The sequence below is a fragment of the Coturnix japonica genome, chromosome 18 (genome assembly GCF_054131305.1).
Source record: "Coturnix japonica strain WE chromosome 18, WE-NBRP24, whole genome shotgun sequence".
Lineage (NCBI taxonomy): Eukaryota > Metazoa > Chordata > Aves > Galliformes > Phasianidae > Coturnix > Coturnix japonica.
The window spans coordinates 13,195,952-13,221,338 of NC_140680.1; the positions used below are offsets into that span (position 1 = coordinate 13,195,952).

General features: G+C 42.5%; 1 protein-coding gene across 23 annotated transcripts; it reads left to right on the forward strand.

The window, feature by feature from the left end:
• The first annotated feature begins 650 nt into the window (after positions 1-650).
• On the forward strand, positions 651-25,178 carry MATR3 (matrin 3). Of its 23 annotated transcripts, none has more exons than XM_085519298.1 (16): positions 1,059-1,285; positions 5,554-6,865; positions 8,046-9,124; positions 13,354-13,415; positions 14,050-14,091; positions 14,403-14,506; positions 15,499-15,551; positions 15,998-16,123; positions 16,723-16,848; positions 17,056-17,226; positions 17,912-18,043; positions 18,969-19,012; positions 19,473-19,863; positions 21,426-21,819; positions 22,403-22,524; positions 24,068-25,178. In XM_085519298.1, exons 3-16 carry the CDS (start codon positions 8,234-8,236, stop codon positions 24,116-24,118), a joined length of 2,709 nt encoding a protein of 902 aa, XP_085375424.1. In that variant the 5' UTR covers positions 1,059-1,285; positions 5,554-6,865; positions 8,046-8,233; the 3' UTR covers positions 24,119-25,178. The 23 variants fall into 23 exon arrangements, with proteins under 23 accessions (XP_015731489.2, XP_032303253.2, XP_085375429.1 ...); XM_085519299.1 differs by having other exon boundaries at positions 5,554-5,986; XM_085519300.1 differs by having other exon boundaries at positions 5,554-5,905.
• Positions 25,179-25,387: the final 209 nt, after the last annotated feature.

Here is a 25,387-nt window from a genome sequence, read left to right on the forward strand (position 1 = left end):
AATGCAGCGTGGTGAGCACAGCTCCGTGTTGTGCAGTGAGAAATGCTGCGGGCTCAGCAGATTTTCAGGGCAAAATTTTCCAAGTTTTGAGTCACATTATGCTACAATTAACATATAGATGCCCTCAGGAGGGACAGGGGCCTGTGTGCTCACGGCTGAGGCCTTTAACCTGCCAAGAAACACATGTAGGTCGTTGGTCTCTCCTGCTGCATGTCTGAAACTTGGCAAGAAATAGGAATATCTGCTCTGAGCCGCAGAGCATGAGCTGTGTGGACAGCAAACACATGCAGGCCGACTCCTTGCCTTGTAGAACTCTTTGCAGCGCTGGGCTGATGGATCCATCTCTGGGCTGAGCCTGAGGCCTTGAGGCCTGGCTGTAATGGCACAAAAAGAGGGGACAGGGTTGGTTTGTGTGAGCCCAAAGCTCCCAGCAGTGCTTGTGGTGCACTGCACAGCCCCTGAGCCCGCACTGTGCTCCGTGCTGCCGTGCTGCCCTCAGTCCCATTACCGCTGCCGTTGCTCCCCGATGGACACGGTGTCACTCGGGCACGGGACTCAACGGGAACCGACCGGATTCGATTCGCTGCTTTATCCCCCGCCCCGTGTGTGCTCCGCTCGGTGCAGGATGGAGCAGCGCCCTTCAGTTCCCCGCACTGGTCGCGCGGTGGCGATATGCGCCGCGCCTTGTGGAGCCCGGAGCTGCCGGTTCGTGGCGGTTTTTTCCCCCCCTTTACTAGAACATTCTAATGCGCCCGGCGGGGCCCGCAGCCCGTTCTCACAGACATCTCCGCGCAGGTAACGGCTCGGTCCCGCCGATCGCCCGGCCCAGGAGCGGCGGGACGATGGTTGGCCGCGGCCCGGGGCAGGTAACGGAGCTGGCGGTATGAGGGAGGCGGAGGGCGGGCTCGAACCCGCGGCCGGTGGGCGGGAGGAGCGCGGCCAAAGCCCGCCCCGTCGGCAGCGCGCGGCCATGAGGCGACGAGCGGCGGAGCGGCGGCGTTCTCGCGAGAGCTCGGTGAGCGGCCTCCGCTTCTCGCGAGACCCGGCCCGGCGGCGCCTCCCTCAGCCCGGCCACATCCCACCGGGCGGCGGAGCGGGACGGCGGGGCAGAGCGGCGGGATAGAGCGGCGGGATAGCGGCCAACGGGCACGTGAGCGGGGGGAGCCGGGCCGTGCTCTCGCGAGCGCTGCGGGACTCGCGCGGGGTCGCGCAGCCGCTTTTCACCGTTCCTCCTCCCGTCCCTCCCCCGCCGCTGGCGCGACGGCCAACGGGAGGCGGCCCGCAGGTAGGAGCGGAACGGCCAACAACCGGAACAAGGCCGCCGCTCGGAGGGACGGACGGAGCGGGACCGGCCGTTAGGAGCGGCGGGGGGGGAGGGGACGGATGGGGAGCGGGCCCGGCGCGAGGCCGCTGCGTGAGGCGCTGCGCGCATGCGCACCCCGCACCCCTGGGGGCCGCCCGCAGCGCCCGGCACGGCCGAACAAAGCGAGGCCATCCCAGCCCTGCGGTGCGATGTGTGTTAATGGGCCGGTATCCAATGTTAATTAACGGGATAGGCCGCGGGACGGGGACGGACCAAGCGCTGCTTCTATTCAGTTTCACTTTCGTGTCATTGTGGCTGCGGTTGTGAATCGCTGCCGCGTTAATAACGCGCCGTGTGCTCTGCCGGGTTTAAAATACAAGAGTCCAAACGAGCTGGGCGAGACTCGGCTGCTCCATTGCCCCAACGGGGCCTTGATGCTGCTCCATTGCTCCAACGGGGCCTTGATGCCGCACAGCAGAAGCTGAAAAATCCATCTTTAGTCTGTGGCTGTTTCCTTTCAGTCCATTGGGAAGAACATCCAGCTGTTCTCAGCTATTGATCAGGGCTCTTCCTTCCATCCATCCTCCATTCTTCGGGCTCTGGGTGGCTCTGGTTCCCTCCTGGAGAGCTGCTTTCTGCACGGTCCCTGCAGGTCTTTGCCTTGCGAGCACAGCAGTAGCCGGTGCCTTTTGTATTGCTGAGGGTGAACCCTGCAGCGCTGTGTGTTAAAAGTCATATTAAATCAAAGCACCTTCCCTGCAGGATGCAGCAAACTGTATGTTGATGTTTTTAACGTGTTACTCCAAAACTAGTGAACTTTTATCTCGGAATTGTGATGAGAGAAATGGTTCATGAGCGAATTATATGAATAATGAAACGTGAGCAAGGATGCTGGAAACTGAGCCCTGCGCAGATGTGTGCTCGGTATCTCTGCCCTTTGTTGTGTGCTGGGCAAGGAGGTGAATTCCAAGTAAGAATATATTGTCTTTTTCAGAAGGGAGATCTCTTGCTCGTGGTTCTGTTGTTGGTTGTGATGCCCTGAGCCATTTATGTGCCTGTTTTGAAAGCTCTGAAGTTACTGCGCCCTGAGAAGTTCAGTCCCTGCTGTTTGTGTGTGCCCATAGAAATGGTCCTGACTTCAGTGAGCGATGAAGGAATATTGCTGCCCTTCTCTGCCGTGCACACAGACTGAGCTGAACACTGAGGCAGCTCAAGATGTTGTGAGCAAAGCTGCAGAGACACGATTTTATTTCAGCCTCTTCATTTATGAACGTATTTGTGCAGCCCTTTTTGCTGCTTGCGTTTTTTCTCAGCGCTCTGAAGCCAGCAAGTCTTAATACCAAATACCCCACTGTATTTCTGACCCAATGCAGCCCGTGGGGCTCCCTGTACAGCATTGTGCAGCCAGGACTCCAACAGGATGGTTTTCTTTTGGACATACCTGCAGCTTGAATGCATCTGTGGCATCAGGAGCACGGTTCTGCTTGGGAAAGAATGCACTTTTAGCCTAGATCTTGAAACGCCTGCAGGCAGACTTGCACTCCGTTATTCATCAGAAGGCTTTTTAATTGCTTAACGGAGCAAAATACAGAAGTTAAAAATTATTTAAAAAAAAGAAAAAGGTGATTAGTTGTCTGTTAGAATGCTGCTCTTGTTCTCTGGTTTGATCTGCCTTTACATCGTTTTGTGTGATCTGTTTACTTTGAAAAGGTGCTTCTGGTACATGCCTTGCCTGGAAGAGTCATAGTCAATTTGGAAGAGTCAATTTATCTCCAAAACTGACGTGGGTGCAGAGAAGCTGCCTCCTTTGGCGAGTGCATGGGCATGTTATCAGCGGAGCATCCAGCCTGGGATCCTGGCTGGTTCTGTTGTGCAGGGCTGCACTGCTGGCACAGCACGTTGTGGAGCAGCGCTCACAGCTTCACACAGCATTTCCCACTGCTGGAGGCTGTGTGTGTGTGTGTGTGTGTGTGTGTGTGTGTGTGTTTGTCCTCCTGTGGAGCTGCTGCCTGCCGGTAATCACGGGCATGTAGGAGGTAGGAAGGAATGCGTGGATGCTGCGGAGGTAATGGCCTGTTTGTGGAGCCATCAGTGCAATGCTGGCTTCTATTCCATGTACTCTTGGCCACTTGTGTTTCAGTTTCTTAAAATGCACTTTTTTTCCCCTCTTTTCCTGTGCTGTTCATGGTTTTTGTTTCTGTTGTTTCTGTGAAGGAGTGAGTGCACTCTGCAGCCTTATACAGAAAGGGATGTTTGAATTGATGAAATTATGTAATGAGCAGAAATAGGAACTCAGCATCTTATTTCTACAGTGCTCTGCTGTGCACTCGTGTGTTAGAAACCGTGTCAGTTCTTCAGGATGTCATAACGGCTGAAGTAGTTAATTTCCCTTCTATAAACAAGTCTTTTCATGTGTAATTTCTCTGTTCTGAAGCAGTCTTGTGTTACAGTAACTCCAGATCTCAGGTTACCACCTGCTCCTCCGATCAAGCAACTCGCTGAGATGAAGCTGAAAATAATCCTAAGGAACGGAGCTGGTTCAGTTGCTCCACAGCCCTGGAAGGGGCTGGCTGCCCTGCCCGGCTCTGCGTGCTGCCATGGGCCACGTGCTGCTGAAGGCTTTTGAGGTCACAACCTTTGAAGATCGCTTCAGCATCAAGAGTTGTTTCCTTGCCTGCAATACTGATATCTGAAATGGGTGATAATCTGCATGTTCTGCATGAAGCTGCTGGACAATCTGATCTTCCTCCTTTACCTTTGAGAAAATGGTGGCTTTTAATTGCCCAAGCTAAAACGATCCTGCTGGCCTGAGATGAGGTTCAGCTCCTGAAAACATCTGCCTCCAGTTTCTGTGCAGGTTCTTGTGTTCACTGCAGTTACTTCGCAGAGCAACAAGGGGAGCTGTCAGTCTAAGTCTGTAACTCCCAGATCTCTCCTGTAGGTAACCTTCCATGCCGTGATGTGTTATAATCTGTTGTGCTGAGAAATGTACGGCTTCTTCCACGGCACAGTAGGTTGTTGCAAACAAATGGCAGCACTGAGAGTAACACCTAAAGGAGAGGGAAGATCTGCATGTCTGGGTGTGGAAAGCAGGGATTTCAGAGGGGAAACTTGACTTGGGACTTTGGTTTCAAAGTTGTGTGGTCTTCATAAGTCCTTTATTGCTGCAAACTGAGGGTGTATTTTTCAGCTTCTGGATTACTTAATGACTTTATTCTAGGCGGATTTACTCAGAACACACGGAATTTAATCAAACTGGGTTTTTTAAGTGAAAGTGAAACTGAATAGAAGGTGAATGTCGTTTTCATTTTTGAGACTTTTCTATTAATAATGAAGAAAAATGGGACAAAGAGGAGTTGTTCTAAGAAAGGAAGGAGCTTAGGATCAATGTGTTTGCACATAGCAGAGGAACAGAGTGGTAGAAGGAATAGGAACCTGAAACACTTCCAGCCCAGGGCTGTTCCCTGGAGGGGATCATTTACGGTGGTTATTTAAGGTGGCCATTGGGATCAAACTGTGAGAATTTGGGGGCCAAACTTTGTCAGAAACAAAACTAATTGATGTGGAACCAGAACTCAACCTGTTCTATTGGGAGTAATCAGTTTTCCATATAAAGGAAAGTTCTTCTGTATTGTTTGAGAAACCAGCCTTATGGCCTTACTTGGGCCTTCATTTGGCAGCTGTGGATCCATAGGATTCAAATCCCTTGCTTTTGTTGTCTGCCTTTACAGAAAGCTCTTGTACAACTCTCAGATACAGTGTTTGATCACTGCCCACATTTGTCTGGGAATCTATTAACGCTTTGGCTTTAAACTCGTTTCAGGATAGCTTCACATGATGTATTTTCAAATCTCTCTATGTCCAAATTTCTGACCACAGATCTTAAAAATGTATATCTGAAAGCCTGTCTGTTCCTGCTGGAGCTGAAATTACATGAAGAGCAATTAGCAAAATACTTTCAGCTGAGCTAAATCGTATCTGGATCTTTAGATGGCTTTGTTCAGCCGCACTCATCTTGGTGCTGTGACTCAGTTGATGGCACTCTTCAAAGCCAGCAGACGTCGGCAGCTGGAGCTTCTCTCTGTTGGATACTGATGTGAAATCTTTCCTAAGCAATCAGTGCACAGACCTGACCACGTGGCAGTTAAAGTTCTGCAGTTTTAGCATAAGTTTGTCCCTGTTTCTTTGTCTCATTGTCCTCCCCATCTTCCCGTTCTTATTTTTCTCCTGCTTGCTTCTTTCTTCTGCAGGGTTGCAGCAGTGTGGTGTGGTTGTGCAGCTCTGTGTGGTTGAAGCACGGCATCTAATCAGACTCTGCAGCCCAATTGCAAGCTAGGCTGGGCTGTTGGGTTTTGTTCTCTGATAATCTCTGCAAAGCAGTGGACAATGAGCTGCCAATTGAAAATTGTGACAAGAGGATTAGCGAGCATCTGTTCAAAGAGAAAGGGTTATGTTGGAAAGCAGAGAACTTTCCTGATATAGTGAAATCCTGCCTTGTGCCTGCCCACAGGGCTGCCTGCTGCCTCACGGTGACGGCCTGCTTTGTAAAGCTCTCCAACACCTGACTTGATGAAGAAACTAAGTTTGGTGTCACACCGCTCTGTGAGTGCATGAAATGAGCAGGAAATTTGACATAGAGATGGAGTAAGGATTGTGCAGCTGTTTGAAGAGTACAGACCGTATGTAAAACCAAACATGGTACCAGATGGATGTGGCTGCTTTCTCTCGTTTGAATGACTCTTGATTTTTCTAGCAGTGCTGAAATGCTGCTTAGCAGCGCTCAGTGTGTTCAGCCTGTCCTGGATGCCTGCTCAGCATTTGATTTGCCCTCCCCTGTTCTTATCTCACCTCTGCAGTGCTTTTGTATCTTCTGCCTCAGATACTTTCAAACTTCTTTCCATCCCATGTTTCTCATGGGTCTGTCTCAGCCTTAAACGGATACTGCGCAATTAAACTCCCAAGAAAGTAGCTCCAAAATATGTGCATTTAAAACCCACAAATTCAATGGTACCAACAACAAAAGATACAGAAAATGGTATGAAGCAGATATGTTCGAGGGTGGAATTCTGGCAGGGTTTTGTGTGCTCAGTTTCTTTTGTAGTATTCATTATTTTTCTCCATGGAAGTGTAATTTTGTAACAGTGCTACTTTTGTATGTAATATGAGAAAGAAATGGGAAGTGCTTTACAGCTTAATGAAAACAGAGTGGAAGAGCTTTGTGCAGTGCTGGAACAGGGCTCTGCATTGAGCAGGCAGCTGGGGCAGAGGCACATGCAGAACCTTGACCTTTATTCTTGTTTCCAGTAGAAAAGAAATTGCCTTCTGCACAACTGGACTCTTCAAGGAAAAACCTTTGCTTTCCTTTTACCCTTCCCATTCCTCCCTACACGTGCCTGTTCTCAGGAGCTGGTTTTGTTTGGTGCTATGCGATTTCTGCCTTTTTCTTCTTCAAGCCATGAATAACTGAGGAGCAGAGCAAAGCAAAACATGTCTGCAGAGATTTGGAAGGACTTTACTGCATCGGGGTGCGAGAACAACATGTCCCTTGTGGAATGTTTTCATGTGTGTCAAACTGCTTTATATTTTGTGTATAGATCCCAAGGCTGAAGGATTATGGGAGAGAAGTAGTGCAGCTTATTCCTGCTCTGCATTAAAAAAAGTATTCTGAAAGGTAGCCATTAGTCTATAAGGAATACTGTTAGAAACTTAGAATAAATGCAGTTAAATCAGGAGTTTAAGCGCTAGGCTAGGCCGTTTATGTTAGGACATAGGGTGGATAAGCATCTCTCCTGAGTGCTGGCTTAGGATCTCTAACTGCCACGTGTGGTCACGGTATCAGAAGTGCCAGAAGCAAAGCAAAGCAGCCGAACATGGGTAAGAGCCACAGCTGCCGCTGCCTGGTGGGGCTGCACGGGGCCCAGTGCCATCTACTGACTGCCAGGGTCTCTTTCTGCAGGTTTCCCTTGGGCTCCCAGCCCAGAACTAAGCCTGACCTTGTTTAGCTTGAGGTCTGAAGGTACAGGCTGATGTCACAGCTGCAATATAACAGTAAAGATTCACTTCCTATGTGCTGCTACCTGTATAACTGCAATTTGAGCAAGAGGTCTTATTTACTTCCTGAAAAATTTGAAACTTGTTTTTCTTGTTCACATCTATCTTCACGTCGGTGATTGGATTTTAACTGCATAAAGATTGAAATATTGTGGTTGGTCTTGTTTACCAGATCTTACAGCAGAAACTTGTTACCCAAACTTCAATTACTTTTAACTTCTTTTCGTCCTGTTCTGTGGTGGTATAGGTTTCATTTTCAATGTGTGTTATATGCCAAAGTCATCTCTGATTCTGTGCACTGAGGGTTTTTTTATGGTCTTCTCACAGGGTGTAGTGCAGCACTGCAGGTTATAAACAAAGCCATAAAACAGAGATCAGGGCTCACGTGCTGGGAAACTTTAGATGCTTCCAGGCATCCCAAACTTCTGCAATTCACTTGTCTTCAGTATGAAAGTAGTTGGTTTATTTTTGTTTATTTTTGGTTTTTTGTAGAAGAATGTACAGGAAATAGTGCTGTATTTTTATCTGAAACGATATTAGTAGGTTCTGGGTACATCTTGTATCTGTTTTATTATATAATGAAAGCCTTATAAGATTGAGATCTTTAATGTTTTAGATCAACATGATGCATAAGTTTAAAACTGCATCTGTTTAAAGGGATTTATGACTAAAACTGCTTGTTTTTCTACAGAATTGTCTGGTGTTTCTCAGCTTGAAGAAGATCTGCAGTCATTATTGATCCTCTTTCTTGGCGTTACCATTTTCGAAGTGAAGTTTGCCTAGCTTTCTAGTGCGAGCTTTCTTTTCAGCCATCTTAAACCAAACCAACCAAACAAACAAAGATTTTGATCCGTAAAGTAGACAAGCTCTAGTTCTACAATGTCCAAGTCATTCCAGCAGTCATCTCTGAGTAGGGATTCACAAGGTCATGGGCGTGAGCTCTCTGCAGGAATAGGCCTTCTTGCTGCTGCTACCCAGTCTTTAAATATGCCAGCATCTCTTGGAAGGATGAACCAGGGTACTGCACGCCTTGCTAGCTTAATGAATCTTGGAATGAGTTCTTCATTGAACCAACAAGGATCTCATAGTGCACTGTCTTCTGGTAGTACCTCTTCCCATAATTTGCAGTCTATATTTAACATTGGAAGTAGAGGTCCGCTCCCTTTGTCTTCTCAGCACCGTGGAGATGCAGACCAGGCCACTAATATTTTGGCCAGCTTTGGTCTGTCCGCTAGAGACTTAGATGAACTGAGTCGCTATCCCGAGGACAAGATCACTCCTGAAAACTTGCCTCAGATCCTTCTACAACTTAAAAGGAGGAGAGCTGAAGAAGGTTATGGTAGAGATGGCAGATCATCCACACGGGAACCACCGTACAGAGTACCTAGGGATGATTGGGAAGAAAAAAGGCATTTTAGAAGAGATAGCTTTGATGATCGTGGTCCTAGTCTCAACCCGGTAGTTGACTATGACCATGGAAGTCGTTCTCAAGAATCTGGTTATTATGACAGAATGGATTATGAAGATGACAGATTGAGAGATGGAGAAAGGTGTAGGGACGAATCTTTCTATGGCGAGACTTCGCATAACTATCATAAATTTGACAGTGAGTATGACAGAATGGGTCGCGGCCCTGGTCCCGAGAGATCTCTCTTTGAGAAAAAGAGAGGTGCTCCTCCAAATAGCAATATTGAAGACTTCCATGGATTCTTACCGAAGGGTTATCCCCATCTGTGCTCTATATGTGATATGCCAGTTCATTCTAATAAGGTGAGTTATGCACCAGATACTTCTATTTTCCTTTACGTTGTAGTATCTGTTCTGTATTTACCTATTTCTTTAATTATTTCTATAGCCTGGTTGCTTTTGAAATGATCTGAAAGTTGGTTTGAGAGTGAGAAAGGCACTTGGTTTATTTACGAGTAATTGTTAACAAACATTGTAAACCAGGGCTTTACATTAATGTATTTTGTTTGCCCAGATTGCTTAACTTCCAGTCAAACAGCTGTCATCTACTGGGATATCTTATTTATATTTTACATCTACATGTTCTCTTAACCACAAACATCTGGCATTTAAGCAGTTTTTTGGTGGGTTTTTGGTTGGTTTGGGTTATTTTTGTTTTGCAGTGTATCTACTGTGCCCTTCAGGAAGCCAGTTTCAGCTCTCCTCCACATCTGTCTTGATTACCGGTTTACATGTAGTTAAGATGCATTCTTGCACAGTTCTGCTTTTTCCCTGTCCAAAGGGAAAGAGTTAATGTAGAGCCCTGGAACCTGTTTGCAAAAAAAGTTTAAAAATAAATAAGTAAAAATAAATCACGTTTTAGATTAGCTCATTCTTGCCTTTTTAATTTCACTTTAACACTCGATCTCATACTATGGCTGAAATTTGTCGTCATTTTTCTCCTTTTTCACAACTTTCTTAGACACTTCCAACTCACTTTTTATTGTCCCATGTTGCATCTATCCCTGTAGACTCTCCGAGCAATCAGCCTGCTGCAGTATCTGCTCTGTGTTCCTAGTAGTGTTCTTTACTTGGCTGGCAGGTACAGTGGGTCTTCGGGTATGATCAGTGACGCTGAGGCTTCCCTCTTAGTTTATCCACCATTGGTTCAGCTCTCTGCAGCGATAGCGCTTGACTCAAAATGGCCTGTTTATTCAGACGGTATTTTCAGAGCCTTCTCACTTTCAGCTTTTCCAATTTGACTCATCTTGCTGATTTTCAGGATACTAGGCAATTTAATTGGCTAATTGGCAAATACAGTGCCCCTCTTGTCGCAATTAGTGGCTTATTAGCCTTCAATTGAAATTGCAGTACATGCCATGACTGTGAAATTGGTGCCATGTGGAATTACTGTTACTAACCGTTTCTTTACAGTTCCCTCTCAATAAAGCGCTGCTTCTATACATCCCATCTTGTTGAACCGTGAGTTGTCCTGTCCCCGCCAGGAGCTGATCAAGACGCTTTAGAGCACGTGCTGTACTCCTCCAATTGCTCTGACACTTTACAAACTTGTTTTGCTTTAATTACTTGGTATAAATTAATCACAACAGTCTGGGTTTCTTGTCTACGTACTTTCAAGACATTCGTTTTTGTGAAAGGTTTAAATACGAACAACTGAGATGCCACACTCAGTTTTGTATAAAGGACTTCATTTGGTTAGATTGAGGACATAAACTTCTGAGGCCCTTGAAGATGGCAGCAGTGCTCCTGTAAGTAGGGTTCTTTTTAGCCTTTATTCGTCGTTTGCTTTGGTATGAAGGTCTGTTTAATTAAAGGCTGCCCAACCTGAAGTGTCTTTCCAAGTACAAGAAATACCAAATTCTTTTGACAGTTTAACTTTAGTGAGTGACTCCTTCTACGACACACAAACCCATCTTTTTTAGTGACACATTTGGCTTAAGCTGCTGAGAACACCATAAAATATTTGAGATTGGATCTTCTGTTTCTTACGACCCGAGTTTGGGTTTTGTTTCTGATTCAGAAATATTGTTATAGCAAGAATTCTTCTCTTTCTCTCCTTTTTTCCTCCACTTTGCATATCTAACAGTTACAGAGTTTCCTATTCTGTATCTCCCACAAAATTAAATCAAGCAGAACTTAACATTTGAAGTAATTTGATTTGAACCAAAACGTATGGAAAGCAGAAAGGGAATGCTTTTCTTAGCTAGGACAATATAAACTCATTGCTGTATTATCAAAATCTCACTTTCCCAACCCCAAATGAACATACTACAGAATATAAAACAAGAAAAAGTCTATGATAAAGCAGTGTATCTGTTTTAGGCCAAGGAGACAGGCAGCCCCCCTTGGTAGAGTTCAGCCTGGCAGGCTAGGACTCATTTTTTCCTCTTTTAGCGATGCTGCCAATTGCTTCATTACTTTGTTGCATACAGACTCTGTGACCCAGCTTGTTTTAACTAATTAGGAATGAAGTTTAGCCCAGCTTTTCAGTCCATCTTGATCCCTTTGTCAAGGAATGAGGTGTTGAATGCATAGCGACTGTTTTTCCTGCAAACAAAGAGCCTGCTGCAGTAGAGCAGATGAGTTTGGAGGTTAAACACTTGAAACTGTGATATATCTCAAAGGGAAAGCCTGGCTGTGTCCCTCATAAGGCAGTATCTAAAATTAGGTGCTTAAGTTTGGCCTTCTTTTGTAGGGAACAGCGTGTCCTCTTGCTTGCATCAGTTGAAGTAAAAGTCATTTCTGTTTTAATAAACTTGATTGAGAATTTCTTGAGCTTTAACACAAATGCCCAGAATTAATTGGTGTCTGTAAATATCTGGGGCTCTGCAACCTCAGACAAGTGGCACCTCAGAGTGGATATAGGAGGGGAGGAAAGCAATGTGTAGATTAAGAACTGAACTTAATAAAAACTTAATAACATGGATTAGCTGTTGTGCTGGAAAATTTCCCTGGGGGGAAAATAATCCCAGTTTATACATCAGATCTCTCTGCTTATTTTTTTTTTTCTTTGCCAGCATAAAAAAGTGTTTGATGAGATATGAGAATCAAATCCCCCAAACTTTGGCTCCAGTTTGCAGATAACTTCCATTTCAGTTCATAACAGTCTCCAAGTGCATGTTAAGGCAGCTCCAGAGGTGTGTTATCCTTGCAGAGTCAGCAGTGAGGTTTGACAGTTAGTGCAGCTGAATTTAGGGGGTGTTAGTGGTAGAAGGGCTGCTCTGTGTATTACAGCACTAAAACTTGCTACTGGCCTCAAAACTGAAGAATATTTGCTTTAAAGTACTGAGTGTTTCACAGACAGAGGACTTGCTTGTGGGGCTTTGGGGCTTCTGTTTGCATCCTAATTGCAAGCATGTTTGCTAATTTAGGGCTGCAGAGCCTACACCTTGTGCAGTTAACAAGAGAAAGTGCTCGTTTTCCACCTTGACTTTAAAAATAAAAAATTGGTCCTGCTCCATGTTCTCTCCTGTGTATCATGGAGTGTAATAACACAGCATGGCTTAATGCTGGTGCTTTGTGGGAGCTGTGAGGTGCAGTTTGCTCTCCTTTGTGGGAAGCGCAAGGTGGGCACTTGGGGCACACACTGAAAGCCCTGTGCTGCTGCAGGGAGGATGGTGTAGGGTGCAAGTGAAAAAAGCAGGAAAGGGCAGGGCTTGGGAAATCCTATAGCTGAAATAAAAGGTGTATCAAACAGTCGGCCAATGCAGTGTGTGTGTGTTTGCATCAGCAAATAGAGCTGATGAAAACCCATCAGATGTTAAACTGCCCCCCAGAAGATGTAATTACTCTCCCACACGTTGCTCCCTGTGGCATGGTACGTTACCCTTTGCGCTGCTGACCTGTCCCAGCTCTTGCTCTATATGCAATGGATATTTCCACTAAGAACATCACTGTGGTACTAAGGTAATTTGATGTAGTTCTGTTATTCCTCCTTTGTACCATCCTTATTAGGTGCCCTGTTTTTCTTGACTATTCCCCTCAAACGCTCATCAGTTTTTGTATTTCACATGTATAGCTGTAGTTTGTCCTAGCTATGCACTTTTGTTTCTTTTAGTCTTTCCTTTCTGAATTCCTTCTTGGCTTTGAAAACTTGAGTCTGTAGCCCACGTTCATCTTTGATAATGTGAGGAATGAAGCAGAGAGAGTAGAGGAAATTCTAAAATTACTAAAAAAAAAAAAAATTAAAATTAAAAGCGTAACAATCTCAGCACTTACTTTTGGAAGTTGGAACGTCAGCAATACACACGAAAGCTGTGGCAGTTACCCTGCAAGCTTCGCATGTTTGAGGCAGGGTGAAGCCCAAAGATTGCAAGGCATCCTTCATCAGAGACCTTCCCACCCAGCTCTGGGGTTGAGACGTAAGTCCAGTTTTAGAGTGTCTTCAGAGCACTAAAGAAGTATTTTGATATCGTCACATTCATCTTAGATACTTTAGGTTAGAAAAGAAGGTAGTACTACTGCAGTGTTATTTTGTTAGAAATAAGAGCCACACACAGCAGGCTAACTTACAGTTATTTACTTTGCTGCAGGAGTGGAATCACCATATCAATGGAGCGACTCATGGCCGACGCTGTCAGCTGCTGCTTGAAATGTATGAATTCGAAGTACATAAACATTCTTGTGGTGTGAGGGCACTTAGAAGTAACCAACTGTCAACTGTGATGCTCAGAGCAAGCTTAAAAAACCACCCGTTATGTTGCAGGGAATAAAGATACGCTGCTTTAATAGTGCGATTTGGGGACACAAAAGGAGTGCTGGTTTTGAAATCAGAATCCTGCTGACGCCTTAAGTGCCTCCAAGGATGGGGACTGCGTGTCCCTGGGCAGCCCACCCTAATACTGGACCGGCCTCCCATCAAGGAACATCCCCCTGCCCACTCTGAGCCTCCCCTGATGCACCTTGAGGCCATTCACTTGCATCCCATCGCTTGCAAATCTGCTGCAACTTCTATTTTTCACTAATCAGGCTTATGCCAAGATATTGTTTTTGTATGATTAACTTATTCTATACATAACGTATTCTAACATATATCAGCAGCCATGTTACTTTGAATGTAGGAATTTTCTCATAAAGACTAGCATTCCCTTTTGTAATTAGATGCTGCAGTTTGTGTAACATGTAAATGTATTGCAGCCTATATGAAAATATAGGTATAGGTATAAAAGTGAGCACACGTAGATTGGATTCCTCTTACTTTTTTTTTTTTTCCTTTTTCTCTATTTAAGATATCCAGAGTGGAACCCTGACAGTGATTCAGGACATGGAATGTAAGTAACGAATGGACATGCTATACTTCTGCTGGGTTAAGCAGTACAGTACTAATCAGAGCTGTGTAGTTTGGGTTGCTATTTAATCTAAATGCTTTAAAGTAATTTTGAACATTATTACTATTATCTTAAGCTGGGTTTTTTTAACATTTAATGTGAAACAACATAACTTCTTCAAATGGGTAGCTCTGCATTCTGAGCAGGTAAAAGCAGCCCAGGTTGACTTGTGCTTGGATGCTCATTGGGAATTGGATGGTTGGAGGAGAAAGGCTTTACCATTTTTGTTCTAATCTTTTTTCCCCTTTTTCTAGGGGTGATCCCTTTATGTTGCAGCAGTCCACAAACCCTGCACCGGGAATTCTGGGACCCCCACCACCTCCATTCCACCTAGGAGGGCCTCCTGTTGGGCCAAGAGGTAATGCTGGACGACACCAGACTGGATGCCCCTTTCTGAAAATCACCTCATGAATTACTGGATCTCAGTTGTGTTCCTGAGGCTTGTTATTGTATCAAGTAGGCAGTGCACAGTCACAGCAGTAACACCAGCTTTAACACGTTATACTTGGGGTTTTAGTTGCCTTGTTTTGAAAAACAAACAAACAAAATCCTTTACAACCACACATGAGTTCTTGATTTCTGATCAGTGTTGTGGAACAACAGAACAGTGCTCTCTGAGGGGTGGAACTGAAATACTTTCATTTATTTTCCTCACCATAAATACTTTGTTTCCATGCTTTCACCTTTCTCCCCTCTTGAAACTACTGCAGACATTATGATGGGTTTCTTTTCTCAGCTGTTGGATTATTCAACCAACACACGCCTTGGGGTCGTACACGTTTTCCTGTGTAGCGATCTATTGCACGTCTTCCATTTAGCTACCTACATGCTGGTGAAGCTTGGGAGAATTCATTGTCGTCTGTCTTTACTCCTAAAGTGATTTGGAATGGATTTGAGAAATAGATTTGAGAAATAGCCTTATCTTCCCAGGAAGGCAGGATAAGAATCAGGTTCTCAGCTGAAGTCATTATTACTTACTTTATAAATAAATAGAGTCAGTAAAAAGCAAAACTAATTGATTTACCTAATCCTGACTGATAAGAAATCTTTCAGGCATTAAAGGAGTAATTGAGTGATGGGTGTTTTAATAGTTGATGTCGTTACAGCATCGTTGTAAACTTTTCAATACATCTCAAACTTGAGTTTTGACGTATACAAGATTAACAGCCTTTTTAGGCTTAGTAGTACTAATTTATCAATTAGTGACACTAATTAAGTGGCTTTTTAAAACTTGATGTGATTCTGTTTTAGTATTATAAGTTCTGTCCAGAACTTGTAAAGAAGCCGTTAATAGCAGGCAGCCTTGTCAGCTGAACTGAGCTTGCTCATTTTGTTTTTAATTTCTTGAAGGAGCTGGAAATGGAAATATGCAAGGACCGAGACACATGCAGAAGGGCAGAGTGGTTAGTATTAAATACATTGTGAATCTCAGATATGCTTCTTATTTAATCAAATGTATTGTTCCTTGGATTTTATTTTTTTAATGAGTGGTGTGCCTTTAAAATAGTACAATGCTGAGATTTATTTGTGAGGAAATATTGAAGCTTTGCAAAGAGATTGTTTCATTTTGCCAAATACTCTCCAAAATGTTTGTTTTAAAAGTGCACAAACTCTGCATGTTCTCTCATGAAGAAGACATGGGGCAATCTCCTGTCTGTACTACTGTAGCAGGCATCTTCCTCTGAAGATCCCTGGAGGTGCTGTGCATTTTCTGTGTGTTTTGTTTGCTAATTAAGACTTTATAAAATAATAGTGCAGGAAAAAAAGAACAGATCTTTACAAAGTTTTATTTTAAGGTTAGTTGTCACATGTGCTGTGTATGATGTGTGTGTGTGTACTTCTTCAATAGGAAACAAGCAGAGTTGTTCACATCATGGATTTCCAGAGAGGGAAGAACTTGAGGTATCAACTGCTTCAGCTTGTGGAACCGTTTGGAATAATTACAAATCACCTGATTCTGAACAAGATCAACGAGGTAAGATTAGGCTTTATTAGTGCTTTATTAGCCCTTTATTAGTGCTGTTGGGACTGCTTGGTTTCTTTGGTATGCTTACTGTCTGAGCTGAAGTTCTGGTAAAGGACATGCATGGCTTCTAAGCCAAATAGCGCTCATCACCAAGCTGATGTGTGAAGGGAAGAGTGACTAGAGTGTTTCTTTTTACAAATACTGTAGTACTGCGTTTCAACTTTAATATTGTTAAGAATCCAACTGGTTCATTCTAGCTTTCTTGAAAATATGGTTTGCAAATAATTCAATTTGTGTTTTAATTTTCTCTGGAAATTCAAATGTAGTTTATACACTGTGTCATTTTTTGAAGGGAGAAAAAAGCCAGTGTATTTTCACAGAGGTGAAAAAGCATGAAAGGAGTGCAGGAAGCAACTGAATGTTCTAAATCCAGATCTAAAATGCTGTGTGAAGTATGTGAAATTCATGCCTGGTTCTATGGGCCAGTTAACGTCATAGCCAAAAGGCAACTTTTGGTTTCAGTGTAGACATACTTATGAGAAAACAAGGGAGAGTTTGAGACTTGAAATAAAAACACGGTGATGCTTAATGTGTTTTTATGTTTTCAGGCATTTATTGAAATGTCAACTACCGAAGATGCTCAGGCTGCAGTTGAGTACTATTCAACAACACCTGCGCTGGTATTTGGTAAACCAGTCAGAGTCCACCTGTCACAGAAGTACAAAAGGATAAAGGTAAGATATTTCTGCTTATTTATGCTATTTCAGTCCAAGGCAGTGATTGTTACCTGGCCGCTGCTTTTAAATTGTTACTTTATGTACTTCTGAGCTACATCAAATTAATCAAGGGATATAATTTACTTACGTGTTTTAAGTGGTACAGTGTTAAATGTACTACTTATGGTATCTACTTTAAACAATGTATGTACTCTTTAATTTTAGAAACCTGAAGGCAAACCTGACCAAAAAACGGAGCCACCAAAACCAGAACTTGGTCGTGTGATTCACCTCAGCAATTTACCTCACTCGGGGTACTCTGATAACGCAGTGCTCAAACTGGCTGAACCATATGGAAAAATTAAGAACTACATCCTTATGAGGATGAAGAGTCAGGTAACCAGTGGCAGGAACTGAGAGTGTGGGGGTTGGAAGCTGAGACACAACTGTGTAGAAATGTTAGGCTGCTCCTGTAGCATAGATATGGGAATGGTGTAGGTGGTTTGCTATTTAGCTTAGGGTGTAAGTCACTGTAATGTAAGCTTAAGTTGCTTCAGAAAAAGAAAGGGAAAAAAAGACACAGCAAAAACAGATGTTAGCTGTGAAGTATAATTTAGCACTGAGACTTTTTGTTATGTATATCTGAAGGCATTTTGAACTTTTTTTAAGGCTGAAGAAACATTAATACTTATCTTCTGCTATTACACCTTTCTTTCACTTAAGTATTCATTCTTTCAGTAGAAGCAGCTCTGTAGTGCTCTCAAGTGTAAAAGAGAGTAAATGAGAGAGGTGCTTTTTCAGTTGATTTGTATTTCACTTTAAGGTGACTTTTTTTTCCAGATTACTGAAATAACTGACATTTAATTTGTAAACTTTGTAGTGCACAGATATTATGGAATTCAAAAGCAAGATTATGGGGACACTTCAGCAAATACTAAAATATTTGGCTAGTTTGCAGGGCTTGGAATGAGCCAAGGCACAATTTGGTTTCAGCATTATGAAATGCTGTGTTCTAAATTAAATAGCTTTGCCAGTGGAATTATTTTATAGTAATTTGTGTTATGTACTTTAATCTTTTCAGGCTTTCATTGAAATGGAGACCAGAGAAGATGCTTTAGCCATGGTTGAACATTGTGCCAACAAAGCTCTTTGGTTCCAAGGCAGATGTGTGAAAGTGGATCTGTCTGAAAAATATAAGAAATTGGTGTTAAGGGTAAGTTGAATTTTTAGCTGCAAACTGTTTTGTAATTGTAGGTGAAGGTATAAAGTGAAGTAGAAGACCCCTCTTGTTCCTTGAGAATTCAGTGCTGGCTGCTTAAATGATCCATAGCAGGAGTGTGGCGTTCTGAGGTGTAGAAGAGAATGAAGGGTTCTCCTATCAGATGGAAAAAATGAAAAATCAAAGTTTAAAGTAATCAGTGCAGCTCTTAACTAAATGTTCTATTTAAACATCCTCTTATGTGGTTCCTTTTTTCTCTTTCTTCTCTCCAAATGATCTGTGATTTTAAAATCATAAGCTAGGTGGCAGAACTACATGTAGGAGAAAGCTTTGTCAAGCTGCCTAATCAACAGCATAGTTAAATAAGGGCTTTTTCTCATGGAGTATGGAGCAGTCTTACTATTGCTTATGACTGTGCACCAAAAATGAATGTCGTGACAAATTCTAACCCTTACCCAGAGCTTCAACTTGTGTATTATTAACATGGGAGATAAGTGGAATTTCCTATTGAGGAATTCCTAAATAAGCAAAGTGATGGGAGTCTTCTGCTTCCTGCATAGCCTGCTCCTGGTGGTAGTGAAAAGGTTAGATTGGCTGACTTGTACTGTTGCTTGCAACATGCTGAATTAGCTCATAAACAAGAGATGCTGTACATAATTTTCTCTAGCAGACTACCCAATTTTTGTGCTGAATAACAGAGTTTTGGTGAAGACAGGTGGGGTTTCTAAATCAGGGAGGTACTGTAACAATTTAGCAGTTCATTGATTGGTTGCTATCTGGGCACTGTAGAAAAGTACTCCTGGATTAATTAAATAGGTAGCGCTTGCCTAGATTAACTCAGACCAGGCAGAACAATGTTTCAATATTTCTATAAATAATACTTTGTTGTGACTTAAGACTTTTCTTCCTTTAATTTTAGATTCCAAACAAAGGAGTCGAACTTCTGAAAAAGGATAAAACTAGGTAACTGCCTATTATTAAAATACAATGTTGTTTAAAAGGGTATATGAAAATGCCTTGTCCAAAGCATAGAAAATATACTAAAGAAGTCTGGCAGGCTCTGAGATCATCATGTTGTTTGTGCACTAAGGTTAACTGTTTTCAATATGGTACCTATCCTTTTCCTTTAAACAAGACCTCACAGCCTCCCTGGACTGCTCAGGAAATCTGCTGCAGTCCTTAATTATCCTTGCCTTCCTCCAATTTAAACCCAGGAGCAGTTGTCCTGTCTGGTAAGGACAGTTCCTCCTTGCAGCAGCCTCTTGCATGCTTGAAGAATGGTATTCAGTTTCCCTCAAGCTTCCATTATCTGAACAAAGAACCACAGTTTGGAAGCTTCTGTCTAGAAGAGCTAAGCCCACTATTTTTTTTAGTTGCTTCTGGATGCCATTCAGATTCACAAGCAAGTGTTCTTTCTTTACAGAAAGAGAACATATTCTCCAGACAGTAAAGACTCTCCAAGTGATAAGAAGACTAAGACTGATGCTACTCAGAAACCTGAAAGTGGCACTGTAGAAGATAAAGTAAAAGAGGAGAAGCAAGATGACACTGCTGAGCCTTCGGGCGCTAAAAGTGGTGAGCAGGCAGACCAAGATGAGCCTAGTTTACTCCTTGAATCTGAAGATGAGCTCCTAGTGGATGAGGAGGAAGCAGCAGCGCTGCTGGAAAGTGGCAGCTCAGCAGGAGATGATGCAGATGTTGCCAATTTAACTGATGTGACTGCTGAAGAAAAAAAGGACCCGGCCGATGATGTGACCGTCAAAACCGAGGGAAATGTTGTGGCCAATCCAGCATCGAAGAAAAAACTTAAAAAGGTAATCATATTGCAAGCTACTACTTGAGTCTAGAGAGCTCTTTAAGTTGAATAGTACACCACAGTATCCTATTTCAGATCTTTTTCTGTGGGTCTTTAAAATGTGTGCATGTCACACCTGTTTGAAGAGAAACAGGTGTTAAGGCTTCCACGAAGAAAGAAGATCCCATTGGATGCAACTTGCAAATGAAATCAGTTACAAATCAGTGTTTCTATTTTGACAGAAGCCACTAACTTGTACATCTCCACCTATGTTACTTCCTGGGGTTCTTCTTACCTGTCTTTGCTCCTTTCTTCACTAACGCTAAGCAGCCAGGGGAGCTATTTATCCCTAACAAGCTGTAGTTACTCTTTTGAGCACTAAACAGAACAATGACATCTGGTTGAGGATTCATAAGAGACTTGAGGCTGTTTTAGACTTGAACAAAATTGTATGAGTGTCTGCTAATTATGCTGAGCTGCAAAGGCAGACAAGTCCATTTGGGTTAGCCAAGGCCATTTCCAATTGAGAAAGGAAAAAAATACATAGTTTTAAGGTCTTGGAAGCCATGTGCTTCTTGCAGTGAATTGAGTTTTTCTCCCCAGATGATCGTGTGCTCTCACAGTTGTTTCTCCTACCAGCTGCTGCTTTTTTCTTTTTCTTTTTTTTTTTTTTAATCACACTTGTTTGTGTGGGGCAGGATGCAAAATGTGTGCAAAACTTCAGTAACATTATTGACTGTCGTGTTTCTTTGTCTTTTTGGTAGGAAAGGGGACATAAGGGGCATATTCCCTGCTTTTAAATGAATTCAGTGTGCACTGTTTTCAGTCCTGGGGAGTCCTTCTATCAGGAAGGTAGTTGTGCAGTGTTAAGGTTAATATTGCCCATGTGAGTGGCAATGACTATTTCTTTTCACATACCTATATGTCAGGATAAGGCACCTCAAAACCCAGACTTGTTTCCTTGAAGAACTAAACTCCTACAGCACAGATACAAAACTTATGCTGCTTCCCTCACTTATTCATGATTACTGTTAATTCTATGGAATGCTGATGTCTCCCTGTCAGTTTCACTGTTGGTGAAGCTGGTTTTTAGAGCCCCCCAGGCTTTTTGTTTGTTTTCAGTGGGGAAGCTCCAGACCTTCCACTGATCGACAGAGGGCTCTTAGTTTTTATGAACTTTCATACTATTAGTGAGTATAAAATAATTCTGGTAAGATTCTACCTTTCATGTAGGCTTGAATTTTAGGATCTTATGGGATTGTTACAAGTAAAAACTGCATCCCAAAATGGCATTCATTTAATTAAAAAACACTTCACATTAGAGGGACGTTCAAAATAACAGATTAAAAAAAATGGAATTATCAAGACAAAGGTCACATATTGATGTGATAGAACATGGACACTCACGATGCTGAGATGTTCAGTGCAAATTGAACGCTTGACTCTGGAGCAGTGGAATACTTTTAAAAGAACCTGTTACACTTCTGCATGTCTGGGTAACATTTTGAGCAAGTGAGCTTAAGGTGGTTTGAGGGAAGCCATTAAGATTAAGGTGACTTAAGGAAAACATTCTCTCAACAGCGATACGTGGGTGGCTTTCCACGGAGCATGGAGGGCTTTGTCACTCTAGATGAGGTTGGTGATGAAGAGGACTCAGATCATCAGAAACTTCGGAAGTCAGGTTTGGCAGTAAAATCTGCTGGCAAAAATGATGATAGTTTGGCAGAAATCAAAGTAGACAAGATTGAGGAGCCAGAGCAGGAAAATGAAACGTTAGAAAACGGTACCAAGACTGAAGATAATCTGAAGGCTGAAGCTGTTGAAGCTTCCGATTCCACAACAGCGCCAGATCCTGAGAAAAATGCCAATGAAAATACAGACACCCAGGACGAGCAGGAAACAAAGTGTGTCCAAGAGAAAGCTCTTATTCCAGATGAATTTAGGATTGGGCCATACCAGCCAAATGTTCCTGTTGGTAAGGCTGTTTTCATTTCTTTTCAAATCTGTCTCTATACATTGCAGTAGCATTTCTCATTTCATTTGGCTTTTATTTCTGGCAGTGTGTTGCCTCTGAGCCTTTCATTTTAGGGCTCTCCATTCTTCTCTTCTTCACTCCTCCCCTACCTCTAGTATTCTCTTTTTTTTCCCCCCTCATTTCCATACAGTTTTCCATAACACTTTCCTTAGGCAGAAATTAAATCGGAAGAGGTATGTTTTAGCAACACTAGTTCAATTAATAGCACAAATCACAGTGGTGATATTAGCTTAGATTCATACTAACTGCTCAAAAGGCACAAATTGACCTCAGAACGCTGTTAGTTCTTTCAAAGGAGTCAGTAAGACGGACCCTTAAACTGAAAGGTTGATTTCAAAAGAAGTCTGCACATATTACTGTAGGCCCCTGGCTTGAGTAAACTAAACCAAAGACTTCTAAAGACAAAGCAGCTTTTAATGTAAAGTGGATTATGGTTTAAGATTTAGCTTGAAATGACATATGACATTAAAGAAATGATGTAGAGTAGTTCTCTTAGTTTATTTTGTGGTGTTTACTTCTCTAGGTGTGAATTATGTGGTACCCAAAACAGGGTTTTATTGCAAATTGTGTTCCCTGTTCTACACAAATGAAGATGTTGCAAAAAAGACCCATTGCAGCAGCCTTCCTCATTATCAAAAGTTGAAGGTAAGGCAAAAACTTGTTCATTTTAAGTGGCGTGATTCTTTCCTTGGGGAATAGATCTGAATGAGACCGGACTGAAGAGGAAGAAAAAAACAAAAACAAGCTCCCAGGCAGTTGAAATTGGCTTTTTCTCTAACTTCCAACTCAGGCTAAAACGTCATCTTTTGCAAAAAGTACCCAGGATACACACTGTGAAAGATGGGCTCCAGCAGTTCTTTGCAAACTTGGATTATAGATGGCATTCTGATTGGAGCAGAGGCCAGGCTTAGAGTTAGTGGCCCAAAGTAAATTCTGGTGACTCAGATCTTCTCCAATTGGCCCTTTGAGAGTATTTTTAACTGCAGACCTTAAACTTAATTTAAATACTTTTGTTAAAAATCCATATTTGCAACTTCTGATTTTGTGAGCATGTTTGACAGTTTCTAATTGGATGAGGTATCACATGATGCATGGCATGAATGGTAATGCTGCTGCTGTATTTTTGTATTGTGAGCTGCTTTATATACCACTGCCCAGAAAGGGAAGTTCTAAGCAAGGCTCTAATAACGCAGCGTTCACTTCATTTGGTTTCATATGGGTTGATTATTGAGCTGAAATCAAAGCCCGTGGGTTCTATAGAAAGGAATAAGGTGGTATCTCAGACCTGGAAACATTTGCTTTCTCCCGTGCAATGCTAGGCAATCCAAAAACAAATACAGGGCTACGCACTTAGAAGGCAGGTGGCACAAACAAATGTCTCAAGGCAAATAACATTATCAAGGAGTAGAAGAGAAAATCAACTACCATGCAGAATCCAGTAGTAAGAAAAACCCACCTCATCCATCACCCATAGCTTTTTTTTTTCTTTTTTTTTCTTTTTTTTTTCTCCCATTTGAGGTACCTGATGTGGGGACATTGAAGGGTTGATGTAAATGGGGAAGTGGGGCAAATAATGCTGAGACTTGTTAGCAAATTACTAACTTTTATACTTGAATGAAACCTGATCTCCTTTTTTTATGGCACAAATAGAGAGAGAGCTGCTCTTGAGTGCTTTGTCGATTCGGTGTGTTTTTAGAACTGGGGAGGGAAGAGGGAAAAGCAGCTTTTTATTTACAATGGCAAAGCACTTTGCCGGCAGGGAGTGAAAGTGGGACCAAATTCCTCACATTTCTGACATAACCCTTCTTTAGAGAGGGGAGATAACAGATTTCAAGCAGGTAAGTGGTAGAGCTACAGTCACAAATCCACACAGTGGGCAAGTTGCTCCCTTTGCTTGCCAGCCTGTTAGGAAGATGGTAACGGCAGGGCCAAGTAAATGCTTGATGGCTGCCGTTCAGCTGTGAGCTGTTGGTGAGCTCTATGCTCAGTGATGTAATGATAACCCAGTGCTAGAGGAGCTCTGCTTCACTTCTTGTGCAGAAGTGCCAATCGTGTTCGTTACAACCTTTGCAGTCAATATTCATAGATATTTACAGAGTGAAAACGGGGGGTTAATCTTTAATGGGCTTAATGTTGTGACTGTGAGAAACTCTGAGTATATCAAGATGTGGTTGATTTCTTTTAACAGAAAATTCTGGATAAGATGGCAGAAGACTACAGGCAAAAGAAAGAAGCATAAAAAGAAGGATGGACGTAAGGAAAAGAGTGGCTTTGTTCTTAATGTTAATCTTTTTTTAAAAGCAGTACAAGTAGTAGATGGAAATACTGTTTTCTTTTGTTTTAGTGAGATACAGTAGATGTTAGAAGTCTGTTCATGTGTTCAGTGTTGTAGCAAAAAGCATAAGCAGTTAAGTTAATGAAAAAAAAAAAATTGTTCTTAATGTGGGAATGGCACCAAGTTTTCATTCTGACACTGAGCTATTAAAGACAAAATCCTGCATCCTTGTGGAAAAGCTCATCTACGGCAAGAATTCCTTGGAGTGAAATTCACTACTTTCAAGCTTTGAAATTTGGTCTATCCGTTCTCAATAAAAACTAAAAAGTACCACTGCAATTTTATTTCACCTGGAACATTCCGTACTTCAGTCTGAGCCCAGCAGCGCTTCATTGGAGTGTGAGGCTGTCATTGCATTTCACTTTGGAAAAGTTGTTCAATGTAACTTGCATTTTTAACTGTTGAATTGCGGTTTCTTTTAATGTCATTGTTGTTCTATAGCCGATAGGTAAATTAGTGATTAGTCAGCTTTACAACGTTGTGATTTATTTTCCTAAGCTCTTGGTAGACTTTCCTATTCAGCTCCACCTTGTATTTTTAGTGAGCAGTAAATGCCTGTTCTCTGAGCAGTATTATTTCCTCCAGCTCTTCCTGCTTTTACTTGAATCTTGCAGCTGTCTTTCACCTCTGCTATGTTCAAAAGCAGCATTTGGAGTCCTGAAATGTAAAAAAAAAACAAAAAACAAAAACAAACAAAAAAAAAAAACACAAAAAAAAACCAAAACAGCAGTATCTCGATATTCTGCCCATGGAAATTTTCATACCTGCATTTTAAAACTGTTTCTGTTGATCTGGTTTTGTCAAGAATCTTTTAGAACTGTGCTATTAATGTACCTGCACATGTGATATGTGAACAGGAATTTGCATGTGTAACCTGTGTTTTATCTGTAGTTTTTGTTATTTACTGCTTCTTTGTGAATTCAGGTTACTAAGGTGATTTACCAATAAACAGAGCTAGGCAACAGTCTCTTGTACAGGTGTTTGGCACGTTAACCATCGCGTTACTGAGCTCTTAGTCCCCGTTCATGGTAGCACACTGTAACTTGGCTGTCCTTAAATTGCATGTTTTAACTCCTGTGGTTTAGAAGCTTACTAAATAACTTTCTAAGACTTCTTCTGTTTCCAAACAAATTAAACTATTACTGGTTAAAACACTGGTAGGCACACGCTGCT